Below are 24743 nucleotides of genomic sequence, written 5' to 3'. Positions count from 1 at the left end.
TCATGGGTTTTTTTCATACTACAGACTCCATGCGTCTGAAAGCACTAGGATCAATGCACAAAATGTCAGGAAACCAGGGCTGTCAAACTAGAAGTTTGTTTGAACTTTTGCAAAACAGTTCTTTCAAAACTTAAGGACTCCTGTCTGCTAGCTAGTTCTCCTTATACACTCCTACTTAATATAACATTCATGCTGAACACTTTTTCATGCTAGCCTGGGTATTTTTTTTCCATCACACAGCTGGATAAAAGAAGTTAGCATTCAGCCCAGCTGCAGAATGACACGTGAGAAATATTTTCCAACACATTGAGTAAATGATTGATACTGGCAGGTGTCCAAGACTCCATGCAGAAGTTGTATCAAATTAGAATTATGATTAGTATTCTGATTGAGATTTATTACCTTTATTCTACTTTATTAATTATTGTTTCAAAGTAATTTCCTCCAGGACATAATAATTTGCATATGTTCACAGAGGCACTTAAAAGTAACCTAAGGAAATAGTATAAAAATCAGTTGATGGCTTGGTTCATTTCAGAGGTACTTAACAATCCATGAATAGTGTTGCAAAACATCTGGTGGAGATGCCATACAGCTCAGTTGGCTCGGTATTAATTAGCACAATTAGGAGGGAGCTTTCTCACAGGTACCCACTCACCTCTTCACAGTATTTCAGGTCAACCGATTTGCCATCACTGCGAACGCAATCGAGCATCCGCGTTTTGATACCGCTGCCACAGACAGCCTTCTCGCTGAGCTGACACGTGCTCCAGTCTGCAAAGGAGGAATTCATTAGCATTGCAGACTTTCAGATAGAATTCCCAATGATCCAGTCTCCCACTTAATTCTGATGGCCTAAAATAACCCTCACAAGCAACTTTTACGCATGCAAAGGCTCACGGAGCCCAGCTGCTACACATTTTTGGAAACAGTGACCTTTACAAATAGCCAATGTCATGGTCCCTTCCTGAAAAGTGCATGTTTGGTTTTGTCTGCATGGATTTTGAGTAAATCACAAAATTATATGAGAAAAACTTTTCCTGGAGTTACAGCATGCACATTTCACACGCAAACCCTCAATTTAATATTTCATCTGGATCAAACAGCCTGAATCAGCTTTCAGTATAAGTTCCACAGCTGCATCTGGGTAAGAATGGAAAGCAGAAAAATCCATCCTGTGAGGTGAATGGAAATGAGCTGTAAGATGTGGTCCCAGGCTGTCACTACAGCACAAATACCTGTCACATTGTAGTCATAGTGGTAGCAGTTCTTGTTCAAAGTGCAGGCTTCTGCCTCGGTGGCAGCAGGACAAGGCTTTCCATCATCTGGTTGTCTAAGGCATTCAGCTGACCTTTCACGGACACTACTTCCATTGCATGGCTTGCAAGTAAGATTGGAAACAGCTTAAATATTTTGGCACCCTGATACCTCTGTATGCAGCAATACAACAACCTTTTAAATAACCACTTCACAAAACACAAGTGTGAAATAACAGGTTCCTGCTAATGTGTAAGAGAAATCCTTTTCTTTAACCCAACTTGGTAACACCATTCTTTTCTCCTAACCAATGCTTATTTCAGTATTAGTACTTTGGAGCTATTTCACTCATAAACAGGATATTGAGATGCTCACTTTCCAGATGTTATAATGTAGCGCACCAAAGCCTCTCAGAGGTTCCGAAACACTTTTTGGTCTGGGTTTTTTTTTTGGTTTTTTGACATTTCTTTTTGAAATTCTTGTCAGGAAGGAAGGGGAGAGGAGACCCAAAATTACTTTTCTATACTCAGTCTTGATCTGCAGACTTCATCACTGGCATCAGGATAGTGACATTTTTAGTTCAGTGACTGTTCTGCTGTGCAGAGGCTCAGAGCTAGGCTCAAAGACAAACTCACAAGCCACTGCCAAAGCTATTCCACCACATAGAAGCCACCCCACACTGGGAAGAGTGACCACTGGGCACATTTTAGTCTGTGTTCTGGAAGAATTGAGCTTAATGGAAAGTACTGTCACACTTCATTTGCAGCCAACACAAAACAACCCTAAAGATGACACTATATAGAGATATTTACAGGTGTTATCAGTTCAGCATCTTTGCAAAACACATCATACATACACTTTTAAGGCATCCTCCCAAAACTATAATTGTGGCACTTTGGTACACTTCTTACCAAAGAGCACTGAGACCACGATCCCCATTCGGACATAACACAGTCCTCGGGACATGGCAAGGTGCATTTTCTAGCACCAAGTGGCATATCTTCAGGATCACACAGATAGTCTTCTACTGTGTCAGAAGGACCATCCACAGTGTTTAGCATGCACCTGGAAAAAAGAACTGCACATCAACTTCACCTGACATGGATTTCGTATGGTATGTGTTCTACGGTGTTCTGAGGCATTTTAACATTCTGTCAGCACATAAAAGAAATAAGTATTGATCTATGAATACCCAAGAAAAGCTGAAGAGTCAAAAACAATCCTTGTTTTCACAGATGACAGCAACATAAAGGTATGCACGTAATTTAGACAATCCCTATCAGTGATTTCCTGGGAGCCCTGGGGCAGGCGATTTGCTTGACATTAGCTAACCTCTAAACCAGAATAATGCAAATCACTTTTTGTTTACACATATTTTGTGCATACTTCAGCTGGTAACTCTAAATCCAGAACTATTAAAACTTCAAAAATTTTATATTCTTAGTATTAATCCTTAATTTACACAGATGCCTTTTAATTACCAATAGGTTAAATTAGGAATCAAGGTCTATATCCACAACAAGTAGACAGAGCCATATTGCACTGCCTGAATCTATTCTGATTTCTATCAGGTCTGGACTCAAGACTCCAGGTCTGGACTCAACACTAGGCACTACATAGAGTTACATCAAACAAAATACAGCCAAAACTGAAAGTGAAGGTTCGTTAAAGTGAAGGAGGAGCAATGTTGTTTTACCTGACTTTCCTTGTTTGAACACCTTCTCCACAATTCTCTTTTAAGTCCACATTGGTCACCTTGCAGACACTCCAGGGCTCAGTTACCCATATGTACTGGCTGCAGTCACTGTGGCAGGGGACTACCTCATACACCTGGAATCCACATTCAGTGTCAGTTTTGGTGCACACAAGTGAGATAAACATGCAAAAGTGACCATACAGAAAAAAGCATTAATGCTCTTGGAAAGAATAAAAAATATTAACTTGATGATTTAGACACTATAGTAATAACACAGATTAAATACTTGCTAGAAAACTACTGAAATAACAAAAAGACAGAAGCTATTGAATGCTGAATTCTCTGGTTTTCTCTGCCACTAAACCCATGCTGTGCCATTTCCACCAAAAACATCAAGAGAACTAACAAAGTCTGTAACTGGGCTAGCTCATGAGTACAGCTTTTTTAAAAATGCTGTTAAAACTCTGCTAGCACTTTAGCTCTCTCCTTCACATCTCTTGTCTATGATTCCATCCCACTATTATATTATTATCCCAGTTATTAGTAGTGGGGGTTTTGTAGGGGAGAGGTGACCTCAAGAGAAATTATACCAATATATATTGATTCACTTTATTTATTCATTTTGTATGCTTAAAATCACTCTAATGTATTTGTGGACCAGAATTAGTATTATGTTTAGATTTGAATGCAAATTTTTAAATGGCATCTCACATAGCAATTTCTACACTGTTCCATGTCCTGACTCAAACACACATTACAAAAAATGGGACAGACAGCACGTGTTGAGCAAGAAGAACATGTTGAGCTTAAATCTCTATTTTATACTCACCTGTGCCTGAAGAAAGTATTTTCATAAACCCAAAAAGAAAGAAAAAAAACAAAGAGAAAAAGTTAGAATTGCATGAGTGAAGCATATGTATTTAAAGAGAATCAATTTAGACATAATTTTATTATAGACAATATACAATTTTAATATAGACAATATTTTGTTAGTTCTGCAAAGAAAAAGGGCATTATTTTTTTTCTCTTGGATCTCCTTTGCTATCATAAGGCAATTTGCAAAAAGTTTGCCCCTGGAAGAAAATTAATTTTATAAATCACAACTGGTGGGAAGAAACTGTGTATTACCTAGTCTCTTGCTTAGACAGTTGAACTGTTTTCCATTTTTGCCTATAATGATCATCAAACTTTTACACAGTAGGGAATCAAGTCTCTCTTAGATAAGAGAAAATCCTCAGTGTTTTTGGAGGACACTGGACTTCTCTATCATTTGAAATTCTTCTGACAGCATTAAGCGCAATAGATTTAAACAAATAAATGGAATTGTCAATTCTCATCCTTCTGAAGTTCCTGCATCCTTCATTGAATATCTTAATTATGCACAAATTACTTAAAGCCCATTGCCTTGAAATTATACCAGCTAATTTGACATATCATTCTAGGTATCAAGTCAGCACAATCAAAACTGATGAAAAATCCAAGACTTAAACAAGTTCTTGATTTCTTTTCAGCAACTCTTCTTCTGTAGAAAAAGATTGCTGATGTTTGATGCACCAAAATACAACAGAAAATAGAATGCCTTGGACACTAAATGTGTAGTCTGAGGTCATATCACTATGCAGCTGGTCAGCCCATGCACAAGACCACCAGCCTAGTCAACATACTTGGACCTTCTCTGAACTACATTAACAATAAAAAGCATAAAAGTGTGTGGTGAAAATGCATCTTAGGGAAGGTACTGGACTCTTGAAAATTTGTTCTTTAGAATTCTTCTCCAGAATTTCCAAAATGAGAATAGAAAAGCCTTAATTCAGGGAAATGTCTGCGTGTCTGACCCTGGTTAGCATAAGAAGAAATACATAAACCCCACACGCTCAACAGCTTTTGCAGTAATGTAACATTTGGATATCTTGACAGAAGCCAGAGGAGGATTTTATACTGCATTGGACATGTGAGTAGTGTTCTCCTGACCTTACTGGCATTTTTGTAGCTATGACTGCAGGCCATAGAAGTTTGGTGGTATAAGAATTGCATACCCATCCTGCTCCTGATAAGGGAGAAAATAATGCTTGTTATCAATGAAAAGATGGATGTCCTTAATTTCTCTAACAGTCTCACATTAGTCCCTTCATTTGAAACCATCTTATGGCCATTGACATGATTTTATATCAAACCTGACTCCATTATTACTGTAATTATGATGTCTTTTAGCCTACTGAAGTGAGTACTGAGCAAGCTTTATTCAGTTGGAGTGTGGTTTGGGAGCCACCCTGGCATGCACGGCTCAGGAGGAAGGACACTGAGTGACACATCCAGCTTTCACTGTGCTCATCCTTCCTCAAATCACAGGCACACATGTCAGCCCTGAGAGACACTGAACGACTTCTTAACAAGGTCTTAAGGATTTTATTTCAGTGTTTCCCCAGCCTTACTACTAGAAAGTTTTCCCAAGGCTTAACCCAAATCTGCTTGCGGCAGTGTAAGCCCACTGCTTTTTATCCTATCCGTGATGGCCATGGAAAATGGATTATTTCCTCCTTCTTTGCAACTGCCATTTATGTGTGTTCTAGCAGACTGCCAACATCCTCCCTCCCACCTCCCCTTCCCTGGGCTAGACAACATGTTGTGGTCTCTGCCCAGGTGCATAATTCCTAGATGGCATCTTACAGCATAGTTCTTCTTTAAATCATAGTGCACATACTTGTGGGCACCAAAGATCCAATTTTACCACTACAGGTCATATGTATGCAAAGAAGAGTGTTACATTATTGATTAATAAATATGTAACTTAGACATATTATATTGAAAGATTATTGAATGATGACTCTGAAAATTCAGTTCTTTTCCAGCTGAATGGTGGATCATATTTAGTTTAAATAACTAATTCAGAATTGGAATACCTGTGCATTTCTCTGCATGCTTCTGAATTGAAAGGGAATGTATTTAAAAATTAAAAACACAGGCTCTATATTTTTTAACATCCTTGCATTATCTGTGGAATTTCCTTCTCATGAAAGTACTATATTTCAATATTATTTTTACAATAATTACATTTGGAATCAGCTATTATTTGTCAAAGACTATGTAACCACAAATCAAATGAGTCAAAGTACCGGCAGAGGGCAATAGTGCTGCATAAAAGTGGCGAACAGAGCTCCAGCAAAATCACCTTTGATGCAGAAAAATACATGCCTATTATGTACCACATGAATATTAAAGAAGGAAAAAGACTTTTGTACAGACTATAATTTGCTCCTATTGAAACACGTTCCTCCTAATTTAAAGCATATTTACATGCTGACCCAAATCCAGCAACCCTCATTCTAGTTCATATTTTGTCAAAGTAAATCACAAACTTGGTTTATTAGTTGCAGTTAAACACTTATGATTTTCTAAATTAGAACTAATTACATCCCCTAAAGTAGAAAATTAGATCAACAAGCCATTTCATTTTGTTCTAGCAAAATGTCAATAGGATAATATTAAGTACATGCATTTTTATTCAAATGTAAATTGAGAGCACTTTTTTTTTTAAATCTTTGAATATTTACAGAAAAGGCCATGTGGTTGTTTAACATGCCTCTGAAGACTAAATTAAATTCAACAGTAATATGAATATAAATCAACTTTGAAGAGCATAAGTTAATTGACAAGGAATGTTTTTCCTTTCTAAAACTCTCCAAGGAAAGAAACTTCAGGGTTTAACTTGGGCTAGTGCTAAACTTGGTCCCAAAGACTAAATGCTTGTTAGGAGTCCAAGCCTTCCAGCACTCCCAGGGTGCTCTTGGGTCACATTTTATGTTTTAGTTTCACTTGAAGAGGATCCAGACTGCATGGTCAGAGTAATCCATACTGCAATAACAAGGGCAGTTTGTGGGACAGCTGGGAGACTGATCTCAGAATTGCATTTTTGACTGAACTGCTCTGCCAGGGCAAGCATACCCAAGAAGGTCAAGCTCCAGCTTGAGGAGAACCCACTAAGGGGCCCTGGGATGACTGTTTGAGAGTTTTACTTTCTGATCTTAGATGGTCAGGGATTGGCACTAAAAATCTTGCCAGTTTGAGCAACTGTAACGAGACATTTTACCCCCTGTCATATATTAGAAGATTAGAAGAGACATTAAAGATCATTTAATTCCAAGCCCCCTATGACAAGCAGAGACCTTCCCCTGGACCAGTTTGCTCAGAGACCCATCCAATCAGGCCTGGAACATTTCCAGGGATGAGGCATTCACCAGTTCTCTGCATAACCCATTCCAGGGCCTCATCACCCTCTGAGTGAAGAATTTCTTCCTGATGTATAATGTAAATCTACTCTCAGTTTGAAGCCATTCCCCCTTGTCCTGTCACTACATGGCTCTGTACAAAGTTTCTCTCCATCTTTCTTGGAGAATCCCTCAGGTAAGAAATCTTTGGAAACACAGCCTTCAAAATCCGCATGTAAGCATGTTTTATTGTCTGCAATCTGCAGTTCACGAAATATGCAAAATTCTTGCAGATGAGGAAGTAACTAAGATCCTTTACTGCCTGAGGAACTCTAAACCAACACATACTCCTTCTACCTCCATCTACTCCTTACGTTACACAGTTTCTCTACAATAAGAAATACAGATAAAAGGGTTATTTGAAGTTTGGAAAAAGCTATATCAAAAATTTAAATATAAATCAAATCACCTGATTGACGTGATCTAGCTTTGGACAGGGTCTTCCACCATTGTAGGGTTTTTCCCGAAGCCATTTGGAGCGAACCTTTACCCCACTCCCGCAGGATTTACTACAGCGAGACCAGTTGGACCACTCACTGAGCTTGCAGTCTGAGGGACAGGGAATAATACAGGCTTCTTCAATATACCCTGGATGAATAGAAAAGAAAGTGAAATCTCTTCAGCATGTCAGTTGGTGACTTCTCCCTGAAGCCCTCGTCCGCTTCATTTAGATTCTCCAAAGTTTGACTTGACGGGACTGTGTGAATAGAGAGATCTCTTCATCATTAGGGATAAATTAAATTCTGCAGAAAATTGACACATATAGCTGGAGACTGTTAGAGTAGCAGCTGAGCATCCTCACTGCTCATCATCCCATCTGATTAGGATTCACACTCTCCAGATTTCAGCATTCAAACTTTCTGACAGCTACAGTGTAATTGACCATCTCTTGGCGGCATCATTACTCTGTAAAAGAATATGTGTAATTTTTTTAAGGAAAAAAGGTTTAATTAAAGGGTACTCCACAACTGTATCAAGTAATTCAATTGCAGTTATACATCAAAAATCCAACTGAGAAGAAATGCATCATGCCAGCCTGGAGCAAGGGAACTTAACACCTTGTGACCTTTCTAAGGCTAGAAAGAGAGAGTAGCCTGCCACATTAATGATCTGCCGATTAACAACCATCTGCCCCCAGCAGCACACTGAATAATTGCACTGAATGGAAAAGCAGATGTTTGTTTTGGTTAAGTCATTGGTCCAGAGAGGTTGGAAGGGGGTATGACATGGTCTGCAGGGAGTAACATGAGGCCTCAATTCACTGAATAAGTGAAAATGTCTTTCTTTCAAAAGCAACATATGCCATAGCTCTACAATATGTATAATTTATTCAAATACTTAAGAGAGAAACTATAATACATCAAATAAAAAGCTGGCCTTAGCTGCATGTTTACTACAACTATATCCTGAATTCTCTTCTCCCCTTTCCTGCATCAGATCTGCAAAGTATTTACTATTAGCAAATATTCACTTTACAGATTAAAAACCTTGGTGGATTGCAACTTGTATTAAAATATTTCATTAAACTATTTAATAAAAACAGTGACAAAATTGGCCATACTTGGTTAAGATCATCCTCAAAAGATTACCATGGTTCACTAGGCTTCAAGTGTTTCACTTGTTTGTCAGATATATAGATTTTTTTTAATTCGAAGGGGATCAATCTTTTCATCAGATTTGAATTGTTTTTAACCTATGCATCCAAGTAAAGTTGTTCTAAAAGGAACCATTAACAACCAATCTCAAGGTTTGTAAAGAATCAAACCACTTAGATTTCAATTCTATATATCTATTTCTAGTTAATTTGTTGGTTTAGATATGGTTAATTTGTTTTAGATAAAGAAAATAATTTTTAAAAAAAACCACACATTAGCATTTATAGGATTTTATGGTCAAATTCAGGTGATGTTTTTATTTTGTATGGTTTTACTTTGTTTAGCAGTCTTAAATATTTAAATAAATATAAAAAGCACATCCTGGACCTGAGCCGTGTGAAACTACTGCTCACCAAACGTGTCTCCCTTAAAATGACTAGAATACTATTACCTTGAAATTACAAGCATATTTATTAAATATCTGTTTCTTTTTGAGCAACCAGTTCAGTGAAAGTGTATGAGGAGACACTGTGCTAGACAAAATAAATTTTTGAGGATCACATCCCTGCATTTAAGAGGTGCTGACACAGATTTCCCTGCAAAAGTAGACGCAAAATTGATTACATTTCACCTTACCTGACATCTCTGAGTCCTAGAAATCTGATGCACCCTATCTCAGAGCTCCATCCTGCACTGACGTTTGATTGCATAAATACCAAAGTCTGTACTTGCACCAGAAATGAGCTTTCAACAAGTCCTCTCAGGTGCTATACAAAACCATGTACTCACAAAATCAGGAAGCTACTGAATGAAAATGGAAAATAACCAAAGCAAGTTAAAAGAAACAATTCCCTTCAAACAAGAAATGTTTAGTGATATTTATTTTCTAATAGAACTAAGTGAAGATTTCATTGCTCTATGAAATTTCTTGTGATTCTTAAATTCTGCTTTTACTTTCAACATAACTTCTAAATACTGTTTTTCTGGAGAAATCTTTCTACTGTAACACAGTTATGCCATTTACCATTTGTGAAATTTCTATCTCTGGTAATTAAGGACTGAAAACCCCAAATTTAAGTTGTTTTAAATATATTGTACATCCTTAAGCATGTAGCCTGAATTAGTACCGGTTGCTTCAGGAAGACTTTATTTTAAGGTCCACAAACCTTTGAGATTGTCTTAGTAACTCTCAAAGGGATCTTCCCAGTCTTTGCCAAAATCTTCTCTGGGATACCATGGTATTTTGGGATTTTGAAAACACTTCATAGCCTACCAAAAGGAGCCTGTGCAGAACATACTAAACTCAAATAATTAACAAACTAGAAATTATTTTGTTTTATTTCCCTTCAATTCATCCAATCAAGGGCAAAAAGTTTAACAACATATTTAGAATATTGCAGACAGAAGTTGTATCACATGCATTATACTATATGCAATTTCCAGGTAACATTTTAATTACTCTGAGTTCTATTTCAAGTGATTCCATAAATTATCAAATGAAACCATATCACTGGAGTAACCTTCTATCCACAAAATATCAACATTGAAGTCAGCCACTACAACTGCCTTATCATAGAATGCAAAAAAGGCAAAACAGCATCCTACTACAGATGTAGAGTCTTATTAAGAGTTATAGCATGGAAAAGTGCAATCTGCTGTTATGTTAACACATTTTGTAGAGGATGCAGAGGTCCACATGACACTATCCACACTATAATGAAAAAAAAACTGAATTACAATCTTATACTGGCTCCGTAACCCTGCAAGCTTCATGGAATGGCTTCTGTTCACCACACAGCTCTTTCTGTGCCCTCTCCATGATATATGGCCACTGATGCTCTCCACTCCCTCTTTGCTATTTTCTCAGAAAAGAGTCAAGACCCAAACTCCACATATGAAAGTTAAGCAGCTGAACAAGAAGAATGGAAAAGACATTGTTAAGAAGAAAATAAGAATGGAGTCAATCAAAGAAAGCACCAAAAAAGAGCTCTAACAAGGTGGGATCACTTGGGGATTCTGGAAGTGTGGAGCATTTTTGGAGAGCAGAGAGAAAAACATTTATTCTTTTGTAAGATGCAGGACAAGCATTAAAAAACTCCTAGCCACTGGTATACTAACACTGTTAAGGGGGCCCACAAAGGAATTTCACAGCTTCTCCAAACAGATGGAAAAGAAAATAAATAATTTTTGCCTGTATCTAAGAATACAAAGACTAGATTATACATTAGAAAAATGTTCTTCCCACAGAGGGTGTTTGGGCACTGGAACAGGCTCCCCAGGAAAGTGTTCACAGCACGAAGCTTGAAAGAGTTCAAGAAGCATTTGGACAATGCTCTAGGTACATGGTGTGACTCTTGGAGTGTCCTCTGCAGGGCCAGGAGTTGGATTCTGTGATCCTTGTGGATCCCTGTCAACTCAGGATACAATTCTTTGAAGTTACTCTTCATGGCAAAGAGTCAGAATTCAAAACAACAGAGGAAATGCAAAACAAAAGAGGGACTAAGGAGGAATAGAGGGAAGGGTAAGAAAAGACAGTGAGAGGGAAGAGGAAATAAATGGCTCAGAACATAAAGTCAAGAGAATTGTAAGGAGACACTACATGGAAACAAAGAAAGAGGAGAAAAGAAATAAACATCCTGCCAAAAGTAATATCTTGCTGAAGCACAAACAGAACAAAATGCTCTCAAGAGCTTATGCTGGCATTCTCTGGCCAGAGAGTGAAATGTAATGAAGAATGTTCTCACAAATCAAAATAGAGGACAAAGGGAAGAAATACAAACACTGTGCTCTCTGATTTCTATTCCATATGTAATTAGTATGTAGAATGAAAATGACCTTGTTATGCCTGACATAAAGAAGTTTTTGGCATATCCATCCCTTGGCATACATTTCCTCTCAGGGGCCTCAGTATTTTGCTCAACAGACTATTTAACATTTAGCTATTCTACTGGACTCCCTTAGAACTGAGGAAGAAGCACACTTCAAATTGCTTCCAGATAGCGCTTCAGTCAAGAAAGAAGAGTGAATTAAAAAAAATAAATTACTTGTTCCACTCCACTTACTACCTAGAAAAATGGTACTTTTCAGGAAAAGCTTCTCTGGACATGTTGACTCCTCAAATGCCTTTCTTTGTGTATGAAGTCAGCATATCTTTTAGGGTGATTAAGGATGATCTCCATAAGTTCATAGCAATCCTCCCTCAGATCCAAGGAAGCAGGAACTTTGGAACTTAAGGAACTTTGAAAAGTTTACACTTGGTTGTTGTTGTTGTTTTTGTTAAATTTCAGATGTTTTTACTTGTAAAGTGTTCACACTGCAAAAATTTTAGCAAATGAGAAGACAGAATGTTGTTATATAGAAAAATATTGAAATTAAGTCACCAGAAATACTACATGCAAATGAGACTGGTGATGCAGATACATAGTTTCTGACAGAAAAAGAATGTGAGGGAGCCATTTTTAAACTTTCAGTATTCTTTTCAGTTTGATCAAATCACCCTTGAAAAGGTGCTGCTTGTGTTAGACCAACCCTGTGTGTGTCTTAGCATAGAACCTTATTACAGAAACAAGCCTCTAGTGTGTGGGTAAGCATCTCTATGGTGGAATGTCACCCAATTATATCACACAGGCTGGTTGGTTAATATAATTGCACCAAAAGTCATACCAGAGCTTTGAGGTTCAAAGAAGCAAGAAATTACCAAGGTAATTACCAAGCAAATGGCAGAGAGAAGGAAAGAATGAGAGCAGTGAAAAGTCTATGAAGAAGAGCTGAGAAGGTGAAGGAGGGACAGTGAAATAGAAACCCCACACTTTAAGGGCTGAAGATACGTTCTCTGGACATCAGCAGTTCACTGTTTGCCTGCTGTTTCTCACCCTGACTGAAGTGTTCCACAGCATCATTTCCTTCTCCTCACAACATCTGAGGGATGTTGGAGAGATGGGACCGTGGTATATTGTGGTACAGGGCACAGTGCTGCATGGCCCAGAGAGGTGTAGGAAAGAATTGCCTATATCTAAGGGTCTGTGTCTGTTCCCAGGGCAGCACTTTCTCAGTTATTTCAGCTCCTATAAGGCTGTGAAATGGGCAGTTGTCTGTTATGAGTGAGAACATGGCTATTGTGCCATTAAAGATTACTGAGCCACTATTTAACAAATGGCTTTGAACCACTTGGAGTATGAACTGAGCTCATTAGTAAAAGGGAAAAGTTTACTGTCCCATTGCTAATTGGCTATAAAACCTGGACTCCTAGAGCAAAGTAATTAACAGATGAGATGGATAATTTATAAGGGAGGACTTTAATGGACTTCACGCTTTCTCTAATGACAAAGCAGGATAAGCAGGTGGATATAAGACTTTTCCCCACAAACTGCATGTGCAATGTGTAGGAACAGACCAGCTACTCCAGTTGAAGGGGGCAAACATAAACATCTCACAAAATGTTTACAGGAACTCTTTTGTCCCTAGGACTGACAGAATTATGCTCCTACTTTCATGACTAAATGTCACGCTGTGTTTCAAAGAAAAAAATGGTTTATGTTGTTCTCAGAGATTTTTTTTCCCAGAAAAGATGAATTTCATGGATCTCATCTTCCAGGACAAAGAAACATACAACTATTTGCATTTCATTTGTATCAGAACATACGTGTTTCTAGAGACTATTCATATTTCTGTTATCCATGGAAAGATATATTGAACACCATAATTTTTTCTTTCTCAGGACTACCCTTCAAAGGCTCAAAATCTGAGAGCAATTGTTCATGCTTAACTATCTCCTGCATCAGTAATTCTTCCTCTGGTGAACTAACTGCAGCTCTTTGGATTGATGGATGACTGCTTTAAGACTGATATCCTGTTGACAAGGCAGATGTAGAGGCCCCAGAATTCAGAGGCCTAAGGTAGGACTTCTGGTGCAGGGCAATAGGTAACATATTGCTAGAGAACACATGACATAAATATATATATATATTTTTAAATATGAGAAAATATATAGGCTATGAAACAGTAAAGTGTTTTAATTACAATTTGAGAATTTAGGCTTGCTACCATACTAGATTAGAATTTCCAAGGGGAAATATATTTACTTTTGAATAAACATTCAACAGAAAGTCCCAATTAAATTTTAACACTGATTTTTTTTCTGTATAAATTTGCATTGCTTCAGGTTAGACTAGTGAGAGTGAAAAAGCCACATCTAAAAATACTAATAAAAGTGGATAAAGCAAGCTGTGACAGACATCTTGGACTATACAGACTCTGTTATACCATACAAGATTTTATTTTATTGCACATATAAACAATTAAATAAAAAAATTCCTCCATTCACATTGATGCTCCTAGCAGCTGTTGCAGAAGTATTCACTGATATGCAGATATTCCTCTCTAATCCTCCACATAAGCCTTGTAGCCACAGAGGGCTTTGTAGAGTCAGCACAAATCAATGCATCTCATTTAATTAATGCTGAAGGGGGAAATAATCTCACACTAATAAGGCAGCAGACAAACTATCCTGACTGCTTGCCTGTGCCTAAGGTCTTAACAGTGAACGGACATGAATTAAGAAGAGTAATACGACCTATATAAAAATGCTGCATCTGTCTGCCATGCTGCTCTGTGGGCACACACAAACACAACCACCACTCAGCTTATGTGGGTCATGATTCATAATTGGTATATGGTGGAGAAAAACTGAATGTTGAAGAGCAAATAGTTTAGTTCATAAGCGTGGCAGTGGCTTGCTTGTTTTTTTGTCATAAAAATTCCAAAATTCCAATTTAAAGGAACAATGAAGAGAATTTCAATTTTTTTGACAAATACATGGAAACAGATTGTTGGCAGACACATGTCATTATCCACAGAGCTCTAGTACACCACTCATGGCAGGGATAAAGCTATGAAAAACAACTGCAGCTTTTCTAGTGGAGAAAAAAATCTTCTCACATTTGATTAACAAAATAAATGAATATATTTCTCCAATAAAATTATCTATGTAGAATTGAAAAGCAGGAAGCAGAGAAAGGGCAATTTATGTGTCTTCCACTATGGGAAACAGGTAAAGAGCAGCTCAGTTACCCCTTTTAGCTGATGCTCCAACACCTGCTGACACCTGGAAACTCAGCTCTTGCCCAAACTGCAGAACTGGAATGGATGAAAATATCAGTGGTAGAATATTTCAAATGGCTTCTGAATAGTGTAAACTTTCTTAACAATAAATTTAACTTAAATGAGAAACAAAATATTTTGAAAATTGAAATCAAAATATTTGGCATATATAACGGAGATAAAAAAGAAAGTAAAGAAAAAACAAACCACCTTGCCTCTCTGCAGCTGAAACTTAAGTCTACTTTAAATTGTTTCTTTGGGATTTTTTTTAAGCCCCTGTTAAGCTACAGAAAGCTAAGGACCCTCTGCAGAAGGATTTCTGCCCGCTTCCTCCACAGTTCTAACCTAGCAGTACCAATACTAGTTATTTAACTATATTTTGCCTTTCCTTTTCTTTTGCAGTCTCTCCTGCCTTCTTGAGAAACTTGTTTGCACTTGGGACTTTATAACTGCACCCAAAATTTCAAAAATTATCACAAGAATTCTCAGATGGGTGTACTAATTTAGGGTGGCCCTTGTGTCACAGCTGTCCTTTAGGTCCTTGGTGGCTGTGAAACACTCTGTTGGTTAACTCTTCTTAAATCTTTTGGACATGAGAAGTGCCATGCAGGAAAGAAAGCCCTGAAGTATTTATTCTTCTGGCTCTGCTTTTTTTTTTTTTCTTTTCTGAAAAAATAACCAAATTGTGATGATAAGCAAGCAACATTGTGCAAAACAAACAGCTTATGAATTTTTTGGCACAGCGGAGCAGGTCTGTCTTCTCATTTCTTCAACTCAAAACAACATGGCTTGCAACACCGACCTGATCACGGCTTTGTAAATATGGTAATACTTACATAAAACTTTTGAAAGTCTTACTCTTTGAGTTTCTTGTGTTATTTGACTATATCACAAAACATACTCATGATGTATTAATAACATCAGCTTGGATGCAGTTTGTCCCTCCTGTCAGATTTAGAGGTTGTTGTCCCAGCTGTTCAATTATCTCCATTTCCCATTTCAGGATTTCACAGTGTGAGAAGACAACAAAAGCTCTAGTTGGATATCAGACTGGAAATATCTTCCCTTAAATGTTGGTCTTATTTTCCCTCCTAGTACAAGCTAATTCACCAAATCACATCCTATAAAAATTGCAATTACATAACATATTACTTGGAAAAGAGATAAGAGACCCACAGGAACCAAGAGTAAAACAGGTAACATAGAAAAAAACCCTGATGATGCTTTAGATCAGTTTAAAAAAATAGTGAAAAATCATTGCTGTAGGAAAATAAGACCCTCTGTTAAAATTTACAAAAATAACCCAAGCAGGTCTGAATTATGTGTCCTGTCAAGTCCTGCTTGAAAAGCCAAATGCAGATTGATGGGAAGCTACAAGGCACTTTTATTTTCTAGCAGGTTGGGTACTATTGTGATACTACAGAAGTCCCTTGTTGATTTGGCATCATATAGCTTTTATGTTTGTTCTTAAAGAAAATAAAACTAAACAAAAAAAAAAAAAAAACCCAAACAACAACAACAAAAAAGCCAACCAAATAAAACCAAAACAAAGAGCATACTAAAACCTAGAGAAGATGCCAAACTGAAGAACTGTCACACAACAAGAGCATGACAATAACAAGAAAAGTGTCATATATAAGTACTGGGAAAATACAAAATAAGATTTAGCTGGCAAAGCAGAAGTTTGTATGCAAAGCAAAAAATAAATCATCAGAATGTAATCCATGAATACAAAGTAGCTATTCAGAAAAGGCAGTAAACATCTACTGAAATTAGATTGAAAAAGCTATATAATTTGCTCTAGCTCCCTTGTATTTTCAAAAATATGCTAAACCTGGAAAAATGCTGAAGGCAAACAATAAATTAGGTAAGCTTTGTGTAAACCTATGCTATGTGTATGTACAATACCTATCAATAACAGAGGATCTACTGGAAAGGAAACCATACATTTAGTGATGTATTCATTAGTATCAGTTTAAACCTTTATCATCAAAATCGTGTTAGATTCTTCATTCCCTGTATACGTGAAACTCCTGTCAAACAATTTTAAAAGTAGAATTTTAAAAGTAGAAATTTAAAAGTAGAAGGAGAACAGGATTAGTTCAATATGAATTCCAAGCTTCATCTGCTCACACATGACAGCATGGACCAAGTTAATGTGCACCCTCCGTCTCAGATGGAACTGATGAGAAAACACAGACAGGAGAGGTGTGAGGTGGGGGGTGGTGTAGTGGAATATCAAGGAACCAGGCATCTTAGTGAACTGATCTAGAAATAAAGAATTCAAAAGAAAACAACACCTAAAAACAAAGGTTTCAGGCTTCCCAACCTAAAATAACTACAGTAAAGACAAGAAAACATTTCCATTTTACAAAGTTAAAAGAGCCTTCAAGCCTCCCATGACAAAAAAAAAAAAAAAAACCAACAAAAAAACCAACCAAACAAACAAAAAAAAACCCCAAAAACTATGGAACTTGAGAAAGAAAGAGCACACCAAGGCATTGCTATATTGTGTTTTTGGAAGGATGCCTGTGAGAGCTAATAGCATATGAACAGTAGCCCTGGCTACAGCAGGAATGACAGTAACACATTGTTAGGAGCTTTTCCACTGGATTATCATTCATTGTGGTCACTGTGAATGTAGGCCACATTCCCTGATAAAATCTATTGGATCAGAAATTACTATCATGAAGAGAGAATTATATCAGGGTAAACAATGATGGTTTAGAATACACTTTTTTAGTACTTTTTTATTCCTTTTCTATTTCTTTGGTTCCTGCAATGGAATTGCACCTCAAAATGCACTGCCAGGGCTTGAAAGCAGCTGCATCCATACTTGTTCTACAAAAAAAGTTGTTCCTAGCAGCAGCATGTTACTTACCACATACAACACCAACAATAAGCTCTTGGACAAACAGTTTCTTTCCTTTTTTTTTTGGACACAAAAGCTGGCAGTGCCCATTCTTCAAGTCATTGAAAATTGATTGGCAGTGGGCCATCACTTCCCCCAGTTTCCTACATACTGAAGTGCTTTTACAATTTTCCACATTTCAAAGGTCACTCTGAACTTAATGCTGGAAAGTGATGAATTTCTAACATAGTATATGCTAACACCTTGACTTGATATATTGAATTTCTAGTTTATCATATCTCTAAATTAGAATTAATAGTGCAAATTAATATCATCTTAATTAAATTTCTTTGATTAGCTATTTTCAATATATCCAAGTAAATAATGAATTTCTGTTATCTTAATTTAACATTAGAAAGTAGAACCCATATGTGAATTAAACTTAGATTGACCTTTTAATGGCACTAACACCCAGCTCTTCATACCAATTGCTCACTAGTCTGCACTGCAAGCAAGAAAAAAGTGAAGACAAAAACTCCACTAATGTAAATTAGCACATTTCTGGCTCACTGAAAATCAGAAACAGCCAGTTTTGATCCTAATGCTACAAATGCATCCCCTTTAGGAAGGAACACTGTTCCTTCCTGAAGCAATGTAAATACAAAGAATATAAAGTCTTAAATCATTCTAGTTTTACCATGACAGATTTACACAGAGAAAAATGTGTGTACTGTTGAACTCAGGTCAATTCATACCAGTTAGTGAAGGTGCTGAAGAGCAAATGGTAGAGATAAGGCTATTTAAGTGTTTAAAGCTATCTAAAGAATCTGTGAAAATAATGTCCAGCCTTTCCAAAATAGTCCTGTGTTTATTTTTTTAATTTGCCCCTTCTAAATGGCTTTATTCTCAAATTTCTAGCTACAGTTATCAGGAAAAATAACAAGATTTAAATTTTTCAGCAAAAACATGCTAGGTTTGAAGGTATCTTGGAATAAAAGGCAGCCTAGCCAATAAATATTAATCTGCTAATTCTACTTGTACATACATTATGTTAAACTTAAATAAAGCACATAAGTAAACAGATGAAAGAAAATAGGTCTGTAAATACCATGACTGTTGCATCGCGATGTTTCCACAAGTCGATTGTTTTGGTCGTAGCACGCCATGGCCTGGTAACGATAGCCTTGTCCACATTCCTTAACATCTCCTTGTACCTTCATTCCCAGCAGCACTTCCATCTTACCCTCTGGTAAAATACAGTCTGACCAATTTCCCACAGGCTGAGCGCTGTACTTGTCACACGGGCAAAACTGATTCTCAATCAGAGGATACAACTGAGAATTTCTACATTTGTCCTTTTTCTTACTTTTTCCTAGAAAGAAGAAGTAGTTATTAGCAAGTTTGTATCAGTTTACAGCTTATCTCCCAAAAATTTAATTTAGGCTTTTGTAACAAGTGCTTGGGACTACATACATACATACACCTAATACCTATTACATTAATCCTCATTAAATTAATAATTATTGAATTGGATTTCCAAAGTAGTGGATACCTACAATTTGCATAAAGGCAATTTCTTTTTAAAAAAGACAGTGTCGTTTATATAATTTGGATAAAAATGTTTCAGGAGTAAAGTTTGAAAAAGTTAGCAATTAAACAAATACACTCTTTTCCTGCTATTTTATCAACAGTGTGCAGTTCAATAACAAGATTTCTACCTGGATCAAACTTTTTCAAGTTGAAAGAAGTCAAGAAGGGAATAACATGCATCTTTGCTACACTATTACTTTCTGTCAAAATGTCAAAATTCTTTAATCACCTGTTACCATACATTTGTTCATAATTACCATTCTTCCCCTCTAAAAGAATAAGCTCCTTCTCTGAATTTGTTTCCATCCAGTATTGTTCTTGCTTTCTTCCCTGAACTGAGCATAGCCATCCACTCAATTTTCCCTTTCCATTAAATATATTTAAATCTTCTCTTTGGTAAAGTTTACTTGGTTTTCCTTTCCATACCAGTTTATATAAATTAATGTAGTAGTCTTTGCAAAAGTAGTGGCTGTTACTAAGTAGTATCTAAGTAGCTATTACTTAGACAATACTGTAAATGTAATATTCTGCAGCATTTTCCTTGCTATTCAAAACAAGGCACTGGACATTGCAGCAGCCTTAATTCTTGTATTTGCTATTGCCTTCATTTAGAATAATAGAATAGAAAATGGGTACCTGGAGAAAAGTTTCTCATTCTTTTGACAACACTAAATGTATGTTTCTCCTCTGGAAGTATTTACCAGGAATAATTATGAATTTATTCCAAGCACTATGAATTAGTCTGGGTAGCACCTCACCACAGAGAATATACCATAGCACATATCACAGAGTTAGCAAGTTTGAAGGGGTAACTTAAATGAGGACAGGAAGCATCACAAAGTGTTAATATTGTGGTAGGAAGAATATGTACTTTCTTGCTCTGTTTTTAAAATAAGGAAAAATACTGTTAGTCAGTTTTGTTCATTTTTTCCCTTGTGGAAGCAAACCTGACACAAAGCTTACTGGAATTATTAGACAGTCACAGTGAGGCTTCTTGAAGGTCATGAATTATTCATTTTCCACTGGTCTTCTGATTTACAGGGGGATGGAGACAGGGATAGGGTTTGTATCCTATCACATTCTTTCTGAGCCTGCTAATGGGCACCCCCCTTAGCTAGCTTTCCTGCACCACAGACAATACAGACTAATTGGCAAAGAGTGCTGTGACAGAGGCCAAGCCTCACTCTTGAGGTTTCAATTATAATTTAGAAGCAGGGCATTTTTTTTTCACCTTATGCAGAAGAAAAAATAATTTTAAAAACCACCAAAACTAGAAAACAATAGACTAAAAAGAAGTTGAAGAAAAAAATGTTTCAAAGTGGAACAGACTAGGACAAGTCTGTGGCAAGGGCATCACTGGTAAACCTTTTTATTTAATAAAGACTTATTAAATAAATAAAACTTAAAGAGCCTTCTTGGGACACAAAAAAAGAGCATTATTACTTATCTCAAGAAATAAGGTAAAAAATTATCCAGTGTATTGCCATGTGGTCTGTGGTGCTGGATGTAGACAATGAAGAATGGCAAAAGAAAGAACTGGGAGAGAAAACATTCAGCCAAAGAAAGGAACTGGCTTAATCATAAATCTGACATTCAAGACTGCAGCTAAGTTCAAAAGAGGTAAGCCAAAGCTTAAGGCTAAAAATGGTGGTCTATAACAAACACACTCAGCTGCCATGGTAGTTATAAATGCACCAAAGAACACCATGAGAGAAGGAAGCCTGCTTTAGCCAAGACCAGGTGTGGGAAGACAAAGGCAAGTGGGTTAACATCTGATTCTGTTAAGGTGAGATGATAGCTGACTTGTCTGTCAGCAGACAGACAAAAAGAAAAAAAAACACAAAGAAAAAAAAGAAAAACACCCACAAAAAACCCCAACAGAACAAAGAAACCCCTACCATGTGCACTGTATTTAAGGGAAAAATGTATTCTTCTATGCTCTCCCATCTTCTCTCTAGCCACTTACCCTCATCAAGAGTTTCTGACACATGGCACGAGTTTCTACTCCTGGGTATTGTACCACCAGCAGTATACAGAGCATGACACTGGATCTGCTTTCTGCCACTGTAACACTTGTCAAAAGGGAACCTCTGAAGTCCTCAGGTTTTAAACAAAGCATTATCAATAATAAATAAAAGAAGCATTATTTTGCTTGATACTCTTACCAACAAGAGTGCGTTTCCTGGTCCTGACTCCTCCACAGTCCCCATTACAGGGAGAAAATTTTGACCAGTTGGTAAACTGACAGTCGTCTTGGCAGGGAATCTGGCACATCTGTGTTAAGGGTGGTAATGGGCCAGAGTATTTAAGGCACTCACTGATGTCAGCTTGTCCTCCATCCTGTCTGCGACAAGTAATTGCTGGAAGCAAAAAGAGATGGAGTCTAATTCACCTTTTTTTTTTTTTTTTATGAATGTCTCTATTCAATTAAGTCCACAATATTCTATCATTCTATCACACTGAAAGCCCGAAACACCTATTAAACAACTTAATATTTGCCGCCAGTTTTACCTTGAATGAATACATTTGTCATTTCTCACTTAAGATTTTGTTTAAAATAATTTATCAGGACTTACCAGGGAAAAAAAAAATTACAGACGACTGTAAATATTATAAAGGTTGCACCATATTATCCACACCTGTCCACTTTACATATCATTTCTCCTGATATCACTGACACAATTTACATCTCAGACAGACATTAAAAAACCTGCAACACCATCTTTAGTAACTTAATTGTATCAGTTATAACGTTTCATCACCAGATTGAATTTCAGAAAGATGGATAGACTTTAAATTAGAAGCGTATTTGAGTTCTGGATACCACTTCACCCTTTACAACAGTATTGCTGCCTGATGTTCTTCAGCAACTTCTTGGTCTTGAAAAAGATTTGAAGAATACGGTGTGTTTCCTAGGGAAAGATCATCAGCCAGTAGGGGTGCAACTTTATAGAACAGGATAGCCATGTCCTGAATAAAACCTTCTTATTAAGAAGAAAAACAAGTTCCTTAAGGAAACATCAGGTCACACAAAAATAAGGAGTTGGAACATAAGGATTTACAAAGAATAGGGAGGGCATTTATATAGTCTTTAACAATCACAGAATGGTTAATGTTAAGGAACCACTGGAGGTCCCTGCTCAAGCAGGGTCCCCTAGTGCACATGGCACAGAATTATGCCCAGAAGGCTCTTGAATACCTCCAGGGAAGGAGGCTCCACAGCTTCTCTGGGCAATCTGTTCCAATGCTCAGTCATCCTCACAGTAAAAAAACTCTTCCTCATGTTCAGGTGGAACTTTCTGTGCTTCAGTTTCTGCCTGTTGCCTCTTGCCCCAAAACTTGACACTGCCAAGAGGAGCCTGGCTCCATCATCTTGACATCCTCCCTTCAAATACTTATAGGCATTGATTTGATTCCCCTCTCAGTCTTCTCAAGGATAACAGGTTTCAGCCTTTCCTCACAAGAGAGATGCTCCAGTCCCTGAATCACCATTGTCACCCTCAGCTGGATCTGCTCCAGGAGCTCCATATCTCTCTTGCTCTGAGGAGCCCAGACCTGGATGCCAGGTGCAGCCTCGCCAGGGCTGAGTAGAGGGGCAGGACCATCTCTCTCAACCTGCCAGCAATGCTCTTCCTAATGCACCCCAGGACACCATTGGCATTTTTGGCCACAAAGGGCCTTGCTGGCTCATGGAAAGCTCACTGTCCAGTGGGACCTGCAGGCCCCTCTGCACAGAGCTGCTCTCCAGGAGGTCAGCCCTGGTGCATGGGGCCAGACCCTGCACTTGCCCTTGCTCAATATCAGACAGTTCTTCTCTGCCCATCTCTCCCAACTGTCCGGATCCTTCCGAAGGGCTACGCAGCCCTCTGGGCTATCAACCACTCGTCCCACTTTTGTATCACCAGCAAACTTGCTGAGAAGGCACTCTACCCTTTCATGAAAGCCCACAATGCTCTATAATTGTTTCTCAAGTTGCATGGTTGCTTATCTGTTCTAAGCTCAATAAACCTAACTTTATTTCCTTCCCCAAAACATCATAAGAATTATTATACAGTAACAAGATAGGAAACTTCTAGGTGTTTGTTCACACAATAGCATTATATTTATGCTTCTTGGCATCAGACAGCACACAGTAGATGCAGCACCTCAATTGTAAAATAATTTGGGTCACCTATTGTTGCAGCAGCATTGCATCCAAATATTCTGTATTCATATGAAGAAATATATTTTTAATATTACACTCCATAGTTTAAACATAGCTCTCCAATTGTGCTGACAATAATTGCTTTATTAGCATGAATTGAAAAAAATCAACTTCAAGCGTTGGAGAAAAGGGGAGTATGAACACAACACTTCAAAATAAAAGAGAAAACTGCCTGTAAGTGGGCAAGAAGAGGGGCAGGTGTTCATCTCTTCTCTCTGGAGCCCCCTGAGAGGATGTGAGGGAATGGCCTGAGGCTGTGTCAGGGGGTGTTAATTTAGTCATTAGGAAAGGGTTCTTCACCCAGTTGGGAACTGAAACAGGCTTCCCAGGGAAATGGTCACAAGCCTGACAGAGTTCAAAAAGCATTGGGACAGCACTCTCAGGTGTGACTCTTGGGGCTGTCCTGTGCAGGGCCAGGTGTTGGACTTCAATGATCCTTGCAGGTCCCTTCCAATTCAGGATATTCTATGATTCCATAACTATTTCCTCCTGGAGGGAAAAAAGGAAGCATAGCTAAGGGAACTTTTTTTTTAAATTGCTTTAAGGTAATTGTAATGGTCTAGTGACCCATGATTTCTTAAAAAAGCTTTTTAGTCTGACAGTTCTAGACTAAATTTCTGCCTCATGATGACTTAGGAAGCTGAACTTGATGACCCATGTGTTCCATTTCAAGTCCATGTCCCTACTTAAACATACCCAAAGGTCCCAAGGGCATTGTTTTTGCCACACGTCTACTGTAAAACACTGAGAGGGAAGGGGGTGTGTTTTTCCTGAGATACTGAGCAAACAACTTCCCTGATCCTTAACTGCCCTTTGGAGCAGGGCTGCCAGCACTGTTTGTAATAGGCTCAGTACTGCATTAAGTTGTGCTTACTGGGGGACTGGCCAGCTGCACACTGTCTAATACAATTATTCAGTCAAATCCTATTACTATTAGTGCAGTTTACATGAGGAAATATTTTTTCAGATATAATTACAGTGCTTCAGCGAGAAAAATCAAATATTTAAAGATTGAAAATCCATACTATCAGATTTCTAAGATTACACAAATACTTAGAAAAACACAAGTCAAACTGCTATCTTCCAATCAAAGCCTAGGCTATAGCTTTGGATTCTTGTGAGATGCTCTTCTCTGCTAATAGCACACATCAATATCCCTAAGGTAAAAACAGTTCAGACTAGCTTT

General features: G+C 37.6%; 1 protein-coding gene across 1 annotated transcript in view; it reads right to left on the bottom strand.

Annotated features, from left to right (window-relative positions):
• The window catches only part of THSD7A (thrombospondin type 1 domain containing 7A), a gene marked incomplete at its 5' end in the record, with an annotated part of 192260 nt that overhangs the window by 18834 nt on the left and 148683 nt on the right, over positions 1 to 24743 (bottom strand). Inside the window, 7 exons of the mRNA XM_084209618.1 lie at positions 659 to 774; positions 1239 to 1380; positions 2169 to 2322; positions 2954 to 3087; positions 7628 to 7806; positions 18872 to 19135; positions 21519 to 21713. Coding sequence (XP_084065744.1) covers positions 659 to 774; positions 1239 to 1380; positions 2169 to 2322; positions 2954 to 3087; positions 7628 to 7806; positions 18872 to 19135; positions 21519 to 21713 — 1184 coding nt within the window. The remainder of the gene's footprint in view (positions 1 to 658; positions 775 to 1238; positions 1381 to 2168; positions 2323 to 2953; positions 3088 to 7627; positions 7807 to 18871; positions 19136 to 21518; positions 21714 to 24743) is intronic.

Source organism: Fringilla coelebs (assembly GCF_963513975.1).
Source record: "Fringilla coelebs genome assembly, chromosome: 1".
NCBI lineage: Eukaryota > Metazoa > Chordata > Aves > Passeriformes > Fringillidae > Fringilla > Fringilla coelebs.
This window is presented reverse-complemented; position numbering and strand designations above follow the sequence as displayed.